This window comes from Pan paniscus, chromosome 9, assembly GCF_029289425.2.
Source record: "Pan paniscus chromosome 9, NHGRI_mPanPan1-v2.0_pri, whole genome shotgun sequence".
In the NCBI taxonomy this organism is placed as follows: Eukaryota; Metazoa; Chordata; class Mammalia; order Primates; family Hominidae; genus Pan; species Pan paniscus.
Window position 1 is genome coordinate 37,422,287 of NC_073258.2, and position 13,451 is coordinate 37,435,737.

The following is a 13,451-nucleotide window of genomic DNA, read 5'->3' on the forward strand; positions in this document are numbered from 1 at the left end:
GGGAAATGTGAGTGGCTTAAAAGCCACTTAAAAACCAAAGGGCTTTGGGAATCTATGGCTTGAGGGGTGTCTTCAGATAACAAAAGAAAAGTTTCAGGTATCAGTTAGGATAGAGGTTAGACATTGTACTGAATATATCCAGCAGATCTTACACCCCATTACAAACCCCAGTAGGTGTGATGTATACATACGGCTTAGGGGTTAAGTTAACAAAGAAGTCTGATAAGAAAAGGAAATACAGAGGAAGCATAAATCTCTGGAATAGGATTTTGTTCCACTCTCTTAGAGCCCTAACAGTATACCTTAGAAATTATTTTAGACAGTTTGTACTTAAAGACCAGAAAGCTACTTTAGAGACTTGGAAATAATGAGCCTATTGTCAAAAGGTGGTGCTTGCGGGGCATTAGGACTAGAGGGTTGGTGAAAATTCAGACAGAATGTAACTTGACAAAGAGAAGACAGCAACAACTGTAACAATTATCTTATGAATATTTGCGAAACTCAAAGGGATCTGATTGGTGACCTCTGGGCTTTATCAAATTAACATCACAACTTCTAGAAGAAAGTCAACCTTCATCTTTTACAATAGAAATCATATGTTTTGCTAACCCATTCCTATTTAGGCTGAAAACAATTAAGAGTTATGGGTACTTAAAAAAATCATTATGTTTATAAAATTAGTGATAGAAGGAGTATAGTGTTCTATACAGTCACACACATACACTTCCTTATTTCTTTTATTTAAACTTTGAGTAACATAGCAGTCTATGTTTGGGTCAATTTTCCCTTTTTTGTAATTATATTCAGTGGTTTTTGTAGCTTCATTATTTATTGGGAATTAGTGATTTAGTCAGTGGGAGTTTTGTAAAACTTAAGATTTTGGCTTTTTTCCCCCTCCTCCTGGATAACCAGGTAACCCAATAATGGCTTGGCCAATGGAAGGGTAAAATAAGGACAGTTATATTTTTTAAATGTCATTACTGTCACCAAATCACACATATCATTTTCTAAGATAAGGAAATACAACCATTTTTACAAGTTGCAAAAAAGTACTCTGGCTTGGCAAGTTTATAGACTCTCATTTTCTTGATAAACTAAAAAAAAAAAAGAAATTGCTACAAGCTGCTATAGACAAAAATGTTGGTGTCTTTCTGACTTTTCCTGAAGACACCTTGATGGAATTATATTCTCTTGATTTTGTCCTTTTTAAAATGATGGTTGAAATTTTAAGCCTGTCACACACTATTATTTATATAATGCCTCAAACTGGCTTGGATAGTTTTCCTCAACTGAATTAATTTTGTTAAAAAGTGATTTTAGCAATTTTAGGTGCCATGTGGACATTACCAAATAATGTGTTAGTGGAATAGCATCCAAGCCATCCCAACATCTTTCCTGCTGGGCAAATCCACTGCTGGTCCATTTCCAATGTGTGCGATTATGGGTTACATGACCACCATTTGAGAAGGTCTCCTAGTGTGCTGATCTTGTTATTAGTTGTTATACAGTGTTTTCCTTTCGTCAAAATGACTGGAGCAAAGAGGTTATTCTTTGAATGGTTTTCTCAGACAGGGTATGTGAAGCCATTCACTGCAGTAAAATAAAAATAATAATAACTCATAGAACTATGAGAATTCGTCAGCTATGGTCTGCTTAGTCCTATGATTTTGAACAAATCAAAACTTCTTTGGACCACAATTTTCCTAGCTGAAAAATTAAACATTTGGATCATTTGATTTCTCATATCCCTTTTAGAATATCAGTGGCCTGTTTCCTTGGTGCCTTTCTTTTCTACCTTCCCTCCCCATGTGTATCTGCCCTTAAAGTAGAAAGATATGTTGACAGCTATTGGTGAGGAAAATAGACAATTATGTCTCCCAACTGATATTCTTCTCACAGTCCAGGCAACTCCTAGTAGTACAACGGAAGAAACAGCTACCCAGAAGGAACAGTGGTTTGGCAACAGATGGCATGAGGGATATCGCCAAACACCCAGAGAAGACTCCCATTCGACAACAGGGACAGCTGGTAATGGATGGTTTAACAAGTAAATTTGGATGGAAACTTCCTTTTGGGTTAAACGGTAGACATTGAGGACATTGAACAAAAGGACACTGGAGGAATTGTCACGAGATGTTAGGTTACTTAATAAATTATGCTGCAGTTCACACAGAGCCAAACCTTAAAGGCTCATAACAAGTCACCTGAACAGGAATGGATACAAGCCAGTTATGAATAAGAACAGGAAACACAGAGAAAATGCCCTTGAACATGTCTCTTTCACATCGAGTTTTGGGCATCATCTAGTGAGATTGTAGCAGAGGCCCTGATAAAATATCGCTGTCTGTTGTATAAAGGAATCTACTCTATAATGTGGGTCCAGACTTTACAATATGATTCTGCAAAGTCTGGCTGTGAGAAAGCATTTTGTCAGAACCCCAGTGTTTGAAGAAATAGAGCCAGACGTTATGTGAAAAGTGACACCTGTCTGATATCATTTGGCCTTTTGGCCATGCCTGTTCAGTAATTTGTTTTTGAGTATAAAAAAGGTATCTTCTCTATTCTTGAATTGTGAGATTGTGGAAATTGGAATCCAGTCTCATCATCATCTCTAAGTGATACCAGATAACTTGGCTCTGCAAGCTCCCATGCAGGATTCTTTTGTCTGTGTGACATAAGTATTAAAATGTGTCCTGCCTTATAAAGAATGTGAATTCCATATTCTCACTTGGTATCAGTGAGAAATATTCCCATATTTCTATTTGCAACATAGAAGATAATGCATCATGTCCTTCTGGGGCATGGCAAGTTCTAAATGAATTCCTGGCAGAGCAATGGATTCTGTGATTGTCTATGTGGTGTGGTTGTTGCTAAGAGGATGCTATTGTAATCTTTTCTACCTATACTTCTTCATTGGCTCAGAATGAAGCAAGGCATGTGCTGCTTTCTTATATGTCATTTATGCCATAAATCCCATTGTTAGAAGGTAATGCTTCTAACGGATTCCATTCATGCTTTTGAGATAAATGGCATTGACTTTCATATTGATCACATGGAAAGCTGTTACCTGATTCCTTTCCTGAGATCACTTCCAGCCTAATGTGCATTTGGCTGGAATATGGTTGTCTCAGAATAACATCATGCACTCGGGCTTTTATACTTCTGCCTTTAGGGGACTGTGGCAGCATGGCATGGGTCAAGAAATACTTCTCCTTCATCTTCCTTTGATGTCAGTAACTCATCCTTTCTGCACTGCAGGAGTTGTTAATGCTTTTGTGTCCTCCAGTTCACATGCTGATTGCTAAGAATAAAATGAGCATAAGTGAACCCAAAGCGGCTGAAACATTCTGCATTTATGCAACTTCCTTGCCCTCTATACAAGGAAGATGGTTTCATTGTCTTGTCTAGAGAATAAAGTCTTTTTAAAAAATAAAATCGGTGTATCCCTGACCAAGCATCCATTAACACTTTGACAATTGCTCAAACTGCATGGTCACAGCAGCCTCAGCTCATACCAGCCATCCAATGCAAGGAAGGACAACACCAAGCCCAGAGGACAGTTCCTGGACTGATTTCTTCGACCCAATCTCACACCCCATGGGACAAGGTCATCAAGCAGGAAGAAGGATGGGTAATAGCCTCTGAGATTTTTATATATTATGTTTTTTGAAATCCACTGAATGACTGCTGACTATTTTTCTAGAAATATGCCCTTGGTTTTAGACCAAACTACTTTTCTGAAGGACCTGAGGTTCTTCAAAAATTAGTTTTCTTGGTAGGAGTGATACGCATATTCACCTGAATATGAAGTTCCGAGCTGAAAGTAAGGAATTTAGCAGGAGGGTTGGCAAAAGAAAAAACTTATTGTCAAAATATATCTGTGTGAGGCAGTAAGTAATAGATATGAAATGAATGTTGCCAACAATAAACGCTAAAGAAATTCTGAGAACCCCTCCCTGCCCACCACAGCATCACAGGAAGGTGAATTGGACTTGGTTTATGAAAAATAAAAAAACCCTGGATAGTCAGAGAAAGGAAGTGGGTGGTGGGGGTTGGGGGGGGGCAGTTTTCCTAAGAAGGAGACTCTTGTAAGGAGAAACGTGAAGGAAGAAAAGCCAAGGAATGAATATGTCAAGTGAGTGGATCCATTTTTCACAAGGGAAGATGTGTTTGAATGGCTAGGCAGGGGCCATTATGTTGAGTGACTGAAGTACCACAGGCAGACCCAGCACACATGAGTTTGCACATGGCAGCTGGAGCTCTGAGGACACCCATGGGGGAAAACCAAGCCAGGCAAAGATCTTCAGAATCAATATTAATTCTATGTACTGATGAAGAGAAAGAGATTCCATTAAATTAATGAACATGTCAAGGACAATACAATTGGCTTCAACTACACAATGGTATGATAACTCTTGAAGGACTCTACTTATAAGAGGGAAGATGAACAAGAGTCTAGAGCCCATCATCAAGTGGGACTTTTTCTGGGAGAATGTCCATTTGTGGTTTTGATTCAGGTTAGCACTTGCTCTTGTTTGAAATCTGGGATAATAGGGTCACCACATTTTCATCCTACAAAGATCTTTAATATTTTAGTGTTGAATATTTAGTGTTGAATCTTGAATATTTAGTGTTGAAAGGCTGCAGTGCAGACCTGAGTACCCAGTATTCTGGTGCTTCACTGGAACTGATTAAATCTCCCCCAGAGGCAGTGATGTGGATAGACTTTGACTGAATTGACAGCCAGAAATATCGATGGGGTTTATGAATTCTTTGGCCTCTGTTTCACTCAAGACTTCTTATTTCAGCAGAGTAGATCTGTGATAACTGTTAAAAACAACATTTACAAGTATTTCAGTGAAATTTCTGCACTACTCAACATTGTACATGTTAAATTTTAAAGACCGCTTATACTTGGGTTTTTGGGAAGAATAATTCAATGACATCCACTTCTTCTTATTTCTTGCCCCTGTATACTTTCTGTAACTCCACCTAGGTGGTCTTGGATGACGATTCTGTTTATTTGCATATTCACTTTGTAAAGAAAAAAAGACTAAAGGGGGGAAGAGGGCTATTTTTAAAAGTCCCTTTGGTTGGTAAGGGGGAGGGGATAAAATGGTGCCTGAGCCAGCACACTTTGTCTTTTCTCCATGTGTCAGATTGCATGTTTCTATAAAAAAGGCAATGTTTCTGTCTCTCTGTAAGATTTGGGTGTTCCATCATGCGCTCATGTAGAGTCCTTCCAGACTCAGCAAAAACAAACACACATCATAGCTTTCATATAACTCGGCCCTTTAAGGAAAGCCAGTTACTTGTTGTGGTGCTCTTTGATGAAACAATAATCTATCTCAGTTCAGGAGATATAGTCAGTATGTGCTTTCTTTCCTCTTGGCCAGATGTGAATATTTAAAAAAATCAGCTGTAGACCATAAGTCACCTTCAGGTAGTGGTTTGGGAAATCAAGCAATAACACTAATATTGATTCCTTCAGATATGGACTCCAGTCATAGTACAACGCTTCAGCCTACTGCAAATCCAAACACAGGTTTGGTGGAAGATTTGGACAGGACAGGACCTCTTTCAATGACAACGCGTAAGAATAACGATGCTCAGCCACTTTATTGACTTGTATTCCTGCTTCATCTCTTACTCCCTATTGGCCAAGATGCAGAGCTTTGGTGGTGGAATGGTGCTATGTGGCTTACTTCAGCCCAGAGTGTGAAACTGTCTTCGTTGTCTGTTTCTTGTGGAGGTCTCTCAACCTGATTTTCCCGTCATTTCTTTGTGCCTTCCAGATCCAATGACTTTGTGTTTTAAGAAAAAGTAGGACTCTATTCAACTCCATTTTCATTCTCTAAGTAGTTATGTCAGTGAAACACATGCCCACTTCCAGGATAGTGATTTCTCTATGTTTTAACTGACCATTTCCTTTCAATGTCCATCTTTCCTCTAGCTAGTGCAGAAGAGGGGTAGGATTGCTTGCATGGTTGTAAAAAGACATTTTTGGGGCCAGATAATCCTCGAGATCACATCAGTTCTCAGAGGAGAGGCAAGGCATGTTATTGACAATCAACAAAGGTGGCGGGATGCCTGGAACAACAACAACAACAAAACATTGCTGGTATCTCTTTCTATCACTAAGAAATGTTCAAATTCTAGTAGCCTTAATTTCTACTCTATGTGCAGGGATGTCCTAGAGATCAGCCTAAAGTCATTCATAATTTCTTTGAAGAATACAAAAGAAATCTAGAATTAAGAAGGTCCCATTTTACTGCTTGCCACACATAATGGGCAGAGTCCTTCATATGAACCCTTTAGGCAAAGGAAAAAAATCAGCAAGCATGTATTGATTGTCAGTAATGTAAATAGCACAGCGTTAAGCATCAAAGGAGATGCAAATAAGCCTATGAATGGCCCTTGCCAAAGAAGGACTTATATTTCTATTTTATGTCACTGTTGGCTTTTGTTCTGACATTGGGTTTGGGATTTGGTGACTGTCTTTCTCCTGATTGTAGTATTTATTTGGTGGTGGGCATGGCTTATGGGTGTGCTTTATGAAGTTTTTGCACCTGCAACTCAGAGGTCAGTACCTTTCTTAAAAGAACACAAAAGAAATAAACTTGAAGCAGTCCAAGTGATTTTAGATATGGGCAATGGGTCAACCTCCAGTTGATATATGTCACTGAGGGCCCTGTGTTTGCCCAGGCAAGCGTTTCCTTGGTGCAGTGATGAAAATCCCAATGCACAGGTGAAATTAAAAAATAACTTAATAATGGAGTAAAATGGTAACTTTAATTTAATGACCTTTACTAGGTAGCTAAGTATTTCCTTGTATAAATTTGATCTGTGTTACTTGAGTAGGCTATTCTAGATAGGCTTCTTTTTCTTTTGTGGTTACAACTAGACTACAGGCTATCATAGTGTTCATTTTCCCTGCAGTCACATTTCTTGACACACAGTTAGGTGCTTTTGATTACTGATATGGAGCATTAGGATTCAAATATTCTTTTTTCCATGTCTCTGTGTTCTCTGGTTTTCCGGAGTGACTGGGAGCAATGCTGCAATTGCGCCTGGACAATCCAGGATAGGCAAAGTTTTGGCTCAGTCTTCACCTTGCCACTTTACCTTTGATGATTATACTGAGAAATAAAGGGTCTTCAGAACCAAATAGGGGCAAAATAGAATTCTTCTGTATATTTCTATCAATCAGAGGAGAATGGTGTGCACAAACCTTGGTCTTCCTATGCACCTATCCATCTGACTCTACTCTAGCTAGATCTTCCCTGCTAGCAGATAACAGGATTTGTACCGAAGCTTCAAATTAACACTGGATTCATTCCTCATTGAAACAGAGCAGAGTAATTCTCAGAGCTTCTCTACATCACATGAAGGCTTGGAAGAAGATAAAGACCATCCAACAACTTCTACTCTGACATCAAGCAGTAAGGATTATAAAACCTAGTTGGCTTCAGCTATTGATAAGAATTAATCAATTATGGGTACTTTTGCAGTGTCTTTGGTGGAGGTGCATCCATTAGCTGCCGTTACACTGTTACTTTTAATCAAAAGGTGCGTCTGGTGGTGGTTCTCTGATTTTTCTGTTTTATATACCTCTTCGTACATTAAGTGCAAACTACATTTCTTCATCTTAAAAGTTGGGTTTCTTTCACTCTAGAGTTAGTGATTTGTTTTAACAATAATGGATTGCTTATATATGATTTATTTATTTATTTTTGTTAACTTGAGATCTTTCTAACTTTTTTATGTGGGCATTTAAATTTAGTGCTATAAATTTCCCTCTTACTACTGCCTTAGCTGTGTCCCAGAGATTCTGATATGTTGTATCTTTGTTCTTATTAGTTTCAAAGAACTTCTTGATTTCTGCATTAATTTCATTATTTACCCAAAAGTCATTCAGGAGCAGGTTATTCAATTTCCATGTAATTGTATGGTTTTGAGTGAGTTTCTTAGTCTTGATTTCAAATTTGATTGCGCTGTGGTCCAATAGACTGTTTGCTATGATTTCAGTTCTTTTGCAGTGTGATTTATAATTGGCATAAATGTCTGATTATATCACTTTATATTCCTCACAATAATATTGTTGCCTTTTGTCCTCTGGACCTCCATGGTGCTGATGACTAAAAAGCAGTCCCTTCTGGAAAAGAAAAGAATAATTAAATTAGTAGCCTCAGGCCTTTGAAACCATGCATTTGCTATTTTAATTGCAGGCAGCAAAATTTTATCTTTCAATCCAATGGTATGTTTCCTCCACTACATCAAAGATGAATCCAATTGAGAAAGAACGCAAGATTATCTAGTACCTCAGCTGACTTCAAGATCACAGTTGTAGTGACATAGCCTTACCTAATAACCCAAGCAGATGTTGCAACAAATGCCAATTCTGGGTATTAAGATCACCAAAATCTCTTCTGTTGAGTGATGTCCAAGTAGTGTCTATTGCAAAATATTTATTCTGTTCAATAGTATGACAAACTTCACTCTATTTCTCCCTATTTATGGATAACAAGTGGAAAGCTTTTGCAGCAATTGTGTGTTCTGGAGACAAGCACATGGTGGGTGGTGATCTTACAAATACGGGTTCATCACTGATTCCACCTCCACACAGATAGGAATGATGTCACAGGTGGAAGAAGAGACCCAAATCATTCTGAAGGCTCAACTACTTTACTGGAAAGTTATACCTCTCATTACCCACACACGAAGGAAAGCAGGACCTTCATCCCAGTGACCTCAGCTAAGACTGGGTCCTTTGGAGTTACTGCAGTTACTGTTGGAGATTCCAACTCTAATGTCAATCATTACTTATCAGGTAATTTGGCATTTATTATCTAGTTTGCTTTCTCTATATAGAGAAACAATATATAGTTTCATATTACAGAGGACATTTTCTGTGTAGTCTGGGATTGGACTAGTTTGTGATATGGAAATATCTTTCATTATTGGTTATCAATTCTAGTGCAAATAAACTTGGGTATATTTTAGATAAAAGAATGCTTCCTTTTGCCAGTGTTTTTTCCATTTGTCTGTGTTTGCGTGTGTGTGTGTGTGTGTGTGTGTGTGTGTTGTGTGTACAAGTTGGCTGTTATGATGGAATTGCTTTCTTTGTCTTATCTTGTGATATATGAAGTTGAACCACATGAAACTGATATTTTTGCAGGTCAAAATAGTCGAATTTTAGCAATTCCGTTTAATTAGACTAATATACGCTACTTATTTTGTAAGGTTTTATCCTACAGGTGAATAATTTCTATATACTAGTATCTTTGCTCTGAAATTATTATCTTGTTTTGGTGATAGATTGATCAGTTTTACTTTTGGTGATGGATAAACCTCTTCTAGTTCTGATGCACACTTAAAATGTTCATGATTTAATCTAGTATTAATGAATAGGGACCACTTCTCTTATTGTAATAGTGAAGAGAGGACTGAAGATAATTTATTCAATGAAGTTTGACACGGACCTAGAATAAGTCTTTTTTTTTCTCAAATAAGTAGTCATCTCTGCTTCTGCTTTTCTTTGCTTCTCCATTTGTATTAAGAAATTAACAGTGAAGAAAGGGGAAATGGAAAACGCCCACTGTAGTGAAGAAATAAAAAACAGATTCTGTCTTCCTAGCACTAGTTTTTCAGTAGCTTTGTAACACAATCACTAAGGCATATTAAAGATTAGAGACTTTAGATACATAATTTTGGAGCAGAGATCTTCTCTCCTCCCCCCAAAAAAGAAAAAGAAGAATTCATATGTGTGCATATATATATAATTTTTTTTTTTTTTTGAGACGGAGTTTCACTCTTGTTGCCCAGGCTGGAGTCCAATGGTGCGATCTTGGCTCACCTCAACCTCCGCCTCCTGAGTTCAAGCAATTCTCCTGCCTCAGCCTCCATGAGAATCCAATATGTAAAACAGATGACGGTTGTGATGCAGGGACAGAAAATTCAGAATGCCACATGCTTGGCCTCATTTCTCTGGGTGGCCTACCCAAGAGCTTCAAGAAAAACAGTTTAAGAAAATGCTAACTTCAGCAATATTGGCAAGACAAAGCCCCTTACACTCCTTAGTTCTTTATTCAGCATTGTTCTGCTCTCATTTATTAAAAATTCCAAGTACCATTGTCAGTATTCTTCAGAAAATCTTATAGTGCTGCCTCATTTCTCTTGGCAAAAGAAAGCCTGTTATGCAACCCAATGAATTTAATTTTTTTTTTAAAGAGTCTTGCCCTGTCACCCACACTGTAGTACAGTGGCGTGATCTCGGCTCACTACAACCTCTGCCTCCCGGGTTCAAGCGATTCTCTTGCCTCAGCCTCCTGAGTAGCTGGGATTACAGATGTGTGCCACCACGCCCAGCTAATTTTTTTATTTTTAGTAGAAATGGAGTTTCACCATGTTGGCCAGGCTGGTCTCGAACTCCTGACCTCAAGTGATCCACCAGCCTCAGCCTCCCAAAGTGCTGGGATTACAGACGTGAGCCACCACGCCCAGCCATGAATTTAAATTTTAAATGGCAATTTTAATAGTCACAGTACCCTAGAATGCTTATAGCCTAATGTTAGTAAATCAAATGCTTTTTACAAGACTGATATTCACAGACACTGATTCTTTCTGATTTCCACAGTGGTACGGACAGATTTTCCATAATTCTCCATGGATTAGACAATTAAGTCACCCAATTCTCATCCTTGGTTTTCTTCAAAAACACTCACCCACATAAATCTCATTTATGTCTATACATTTTTCTCAGTCTTTACACTTAATGTTAAGAACTAAAGCATTTGTTGAAGCAAGTGGATCACTTGAGGTCAGGAGTCTGAGACCAGCCTGGCCAACATGGTGAAACCCCGTCTCTACTAAAAATACGAAAAATTAGCCAGGCATGGTGGCAGGTGCCTGTAGTCTCACCTACTCAGGAGACTAAGGCATGAGAATCACTTGAACCCAGGAATTGGAGGTTGCAGTGAGCCGAGATCGTGCCACTGCACTCCAGCCTGGGTGACAGAACGAGGCTCCGTCCCCCAAAAAAGAACTAAAGCATTTAGAATCATAGTGGCAGTGGTGGTGGTGGTGATGGTGATGGTGATGGTGATAATGATGGTGACGGGATGGTGACGGTCATGGTGATTTTGGTAGTGGGAGTATGGGTGTGGCATTTCAGCAAATGTTGTTTTCATTTGTTTTAACCATCAGCCAAGGAACAAAGCAATCTGTCTCTTCAATATAATTACACAGGTGACTAAGTGTCACCCGCTTCCACCTTCTCTAATCAAGGAAATGGTGATGATCAGGTTACTATAGATTCCTTATAAGGTGCCTTCATAATGGATAACTGTAGCCATTTTATGTAAGCATTGTCCTGTGATTAAAAAAAAAAAAAAAGATTCCAGTATGCTTTTGAAAAATGTGGGTGGGGGAGAGAGTTTTAATATGCTGCATTCAAGATTTGACCTATGGATTTTGATTCTAGCAATTCATGAGGTTGTCTTAATCTAAAGCTTTCTGGTGATAGATGTTTGAGAAGCTAGGATTATATTAACTAGTCATGTTGAAACTACAGATTTAACTTTAAAAAATTATTTTAAACTTACTATAATACCCATATTCCAATACACATTATTAATGTTAGCTATCATCTCACCATTTCCTTTTTTACTTATTTTCAATTTTTTTTGAAAATAAGTAGTTGACCTTTCTCTTTGAATCTTTACATCATTCAATCCCAAGATTCCTTATTGCATACTAATTTCCTGCCGCCAAGAAATCTCTGTTTCATGCCCTAAGCCAGAGTATGCCCATTTGCAGTGATTATGTTTCTCATAATCCAATTCATATTGTCCTTATTTAAAATGTACAATGTCTAGTCTCAACCTCATACCTGCAAAGATATCACAATATTTTTGTTAGCATGTTCCTTACCACAGTTCTTGGATTTCTACCAAAGCAAAGTTTCTACAAAACTTCCTGTGGTCATCCTTCTTAGCCTTTGCTGCCCCAGTTTCCTTAATTCTTATTAAAGCTCTAGCTCATTTATCAGTGGATTAAGCAATGAACGGTAATTAACATTGTGGACCCATTCAAGGCTGTTTTGCCATCATTTTTTGGAATACCTTAAAAAGACTAAACTTTGTGATAGGCTGTATAAGAATGCAAAGGTAAGGAAATGCAGATGGGAGTGTAAGTGAAAACATGCAGTACTGACCTTCCTGATTGCTCATTACAGGAGAGCAAGACACATTCCACCCCAGTGGGGGGTCCCATACCACTCATGGATCTGAATCAGATGGTGAGTTCAAAACTGCTTTAGTCATTTACTGTTATAATCGTTGAGCCTAATGATGACTACCAATGAAGTATGAGTCAGTGTCTCCAGAGAAGTGGTTCTCAAACCTTCTTAGCATACATCACAATTGCAGGGAGGGCTTATTAAACCACAATGCTGGACCCCACCCTTAAGGTTCCTGATTCAGTAGGTCTGGGGTGGAGCCCAAGCATTTGCATTTCTAATCAGTTCCCTGGTAATACTGACACTGCTGGGACAGGGATTGCACTTTGAGAACTACTGCTCTGGAGGAAAGCCTTGCATCTGAAAGCCTCAGGAAGAATTCAAGCAGTGTCCCAATTTAACATTGCACTACACCAGAGTGATTAAGAGCTTGAGCTTTGTAGCAAAAATGGCCTGAGTTCGATTCCAGCCCTCCGCATATTAACTGAGCAAGATGCTTTAAAGGGTCTGAGACAACATTTCTCAACTAATAAACTTGGAATAATAACAATTGTCACAGGACATTGTTTCAAAGACTAAATGATAGAATACATGTAAAGCATTTAGCATAATCCTGGCACATGATATCATCACTGGTATTTGTTGGGAATTTACTGTGTGCCAGCAGCATCTTTCTAAACACTTTACATGTATTAGGTTGGGCCAAATGGAACTGCCATTATTGTAGGTCAAGAACAGGTCAATATCGGCCAGGCACGGTGGCTCACACCTGTAATGCCAGCACTTTAGGAGGCCGAGGCAGGTGGATCACGAGGTCAGGAGTTCGAGACCAGCCTGGCCAACCCTGTCTCTACTAAAAATACAAAAATTAGCCGGGCGTGGTCCTGCGCACCTGTAATCCCAGCTACTCAGGAGGCTGAGGCAGGAGAATTGCTCGGACCTGGCAGGCAGAGTTTGCAGTGAGCCAAGATTGCACCACTGCACTCCAGCCTGGGTGACAGAGCAAGACTCTGTCTCAAAAAAACCCAAAAAACAAAAAACAAAAAAAACAGGTTGATATCAGCAAATTCATAGAGTTTATCTAGTATGAACTCATTCAGTCATCCTATAAACTCTGTGACATAGGTAAGTACTATTATTATCCCCATGTTACAGATGAGGAAACTAAGGCTCAGAGAAGGTAAGTAACTTGGCAGAGTTGACAGGACCAGAG

The 13,451-nt window shown here is 38.7% G+C and overlaps 1 protein-coding gene across 7 annotated transcripts in view; it reads left to right on the top strand.

The window, feature by feature from the left end:
- Positions 1 to 13,451, top strand: part of CD44 (CD44 molecule (IN blood group)) — a 159,429-nt gene that overhangs the window by 63,956 nt on the left and 82,022 nt on the right. For 5 of the 7 annotated variants that reach the window (XM_008955848.4, XM_063608397.1, XM_024930780.4 and 2 more), the window contains exon 6: positions 12,236 to 12,298. The exons of 1 other annotated variant lie outside the window; for it this stretch is intronic. In XM_008955848.4, the coding sequence (XP_008954096.4) occupies positions 12,236 to 12,298 (63 nt within the window). Of the gene's footprint in view, positions 1 to 1,899; positions 2,029 to 3,499; positions 3,632 to 5,491; positions 5,594 to 7,352; positions 7,443 to 8,626; positions 8,831 to 12,235; positions 12,299 to 13,451 lie in introns of all 7 variants that reach the window. One more of the 7 variants, XM_057299140.2, reaches the window with a different exon arrangement.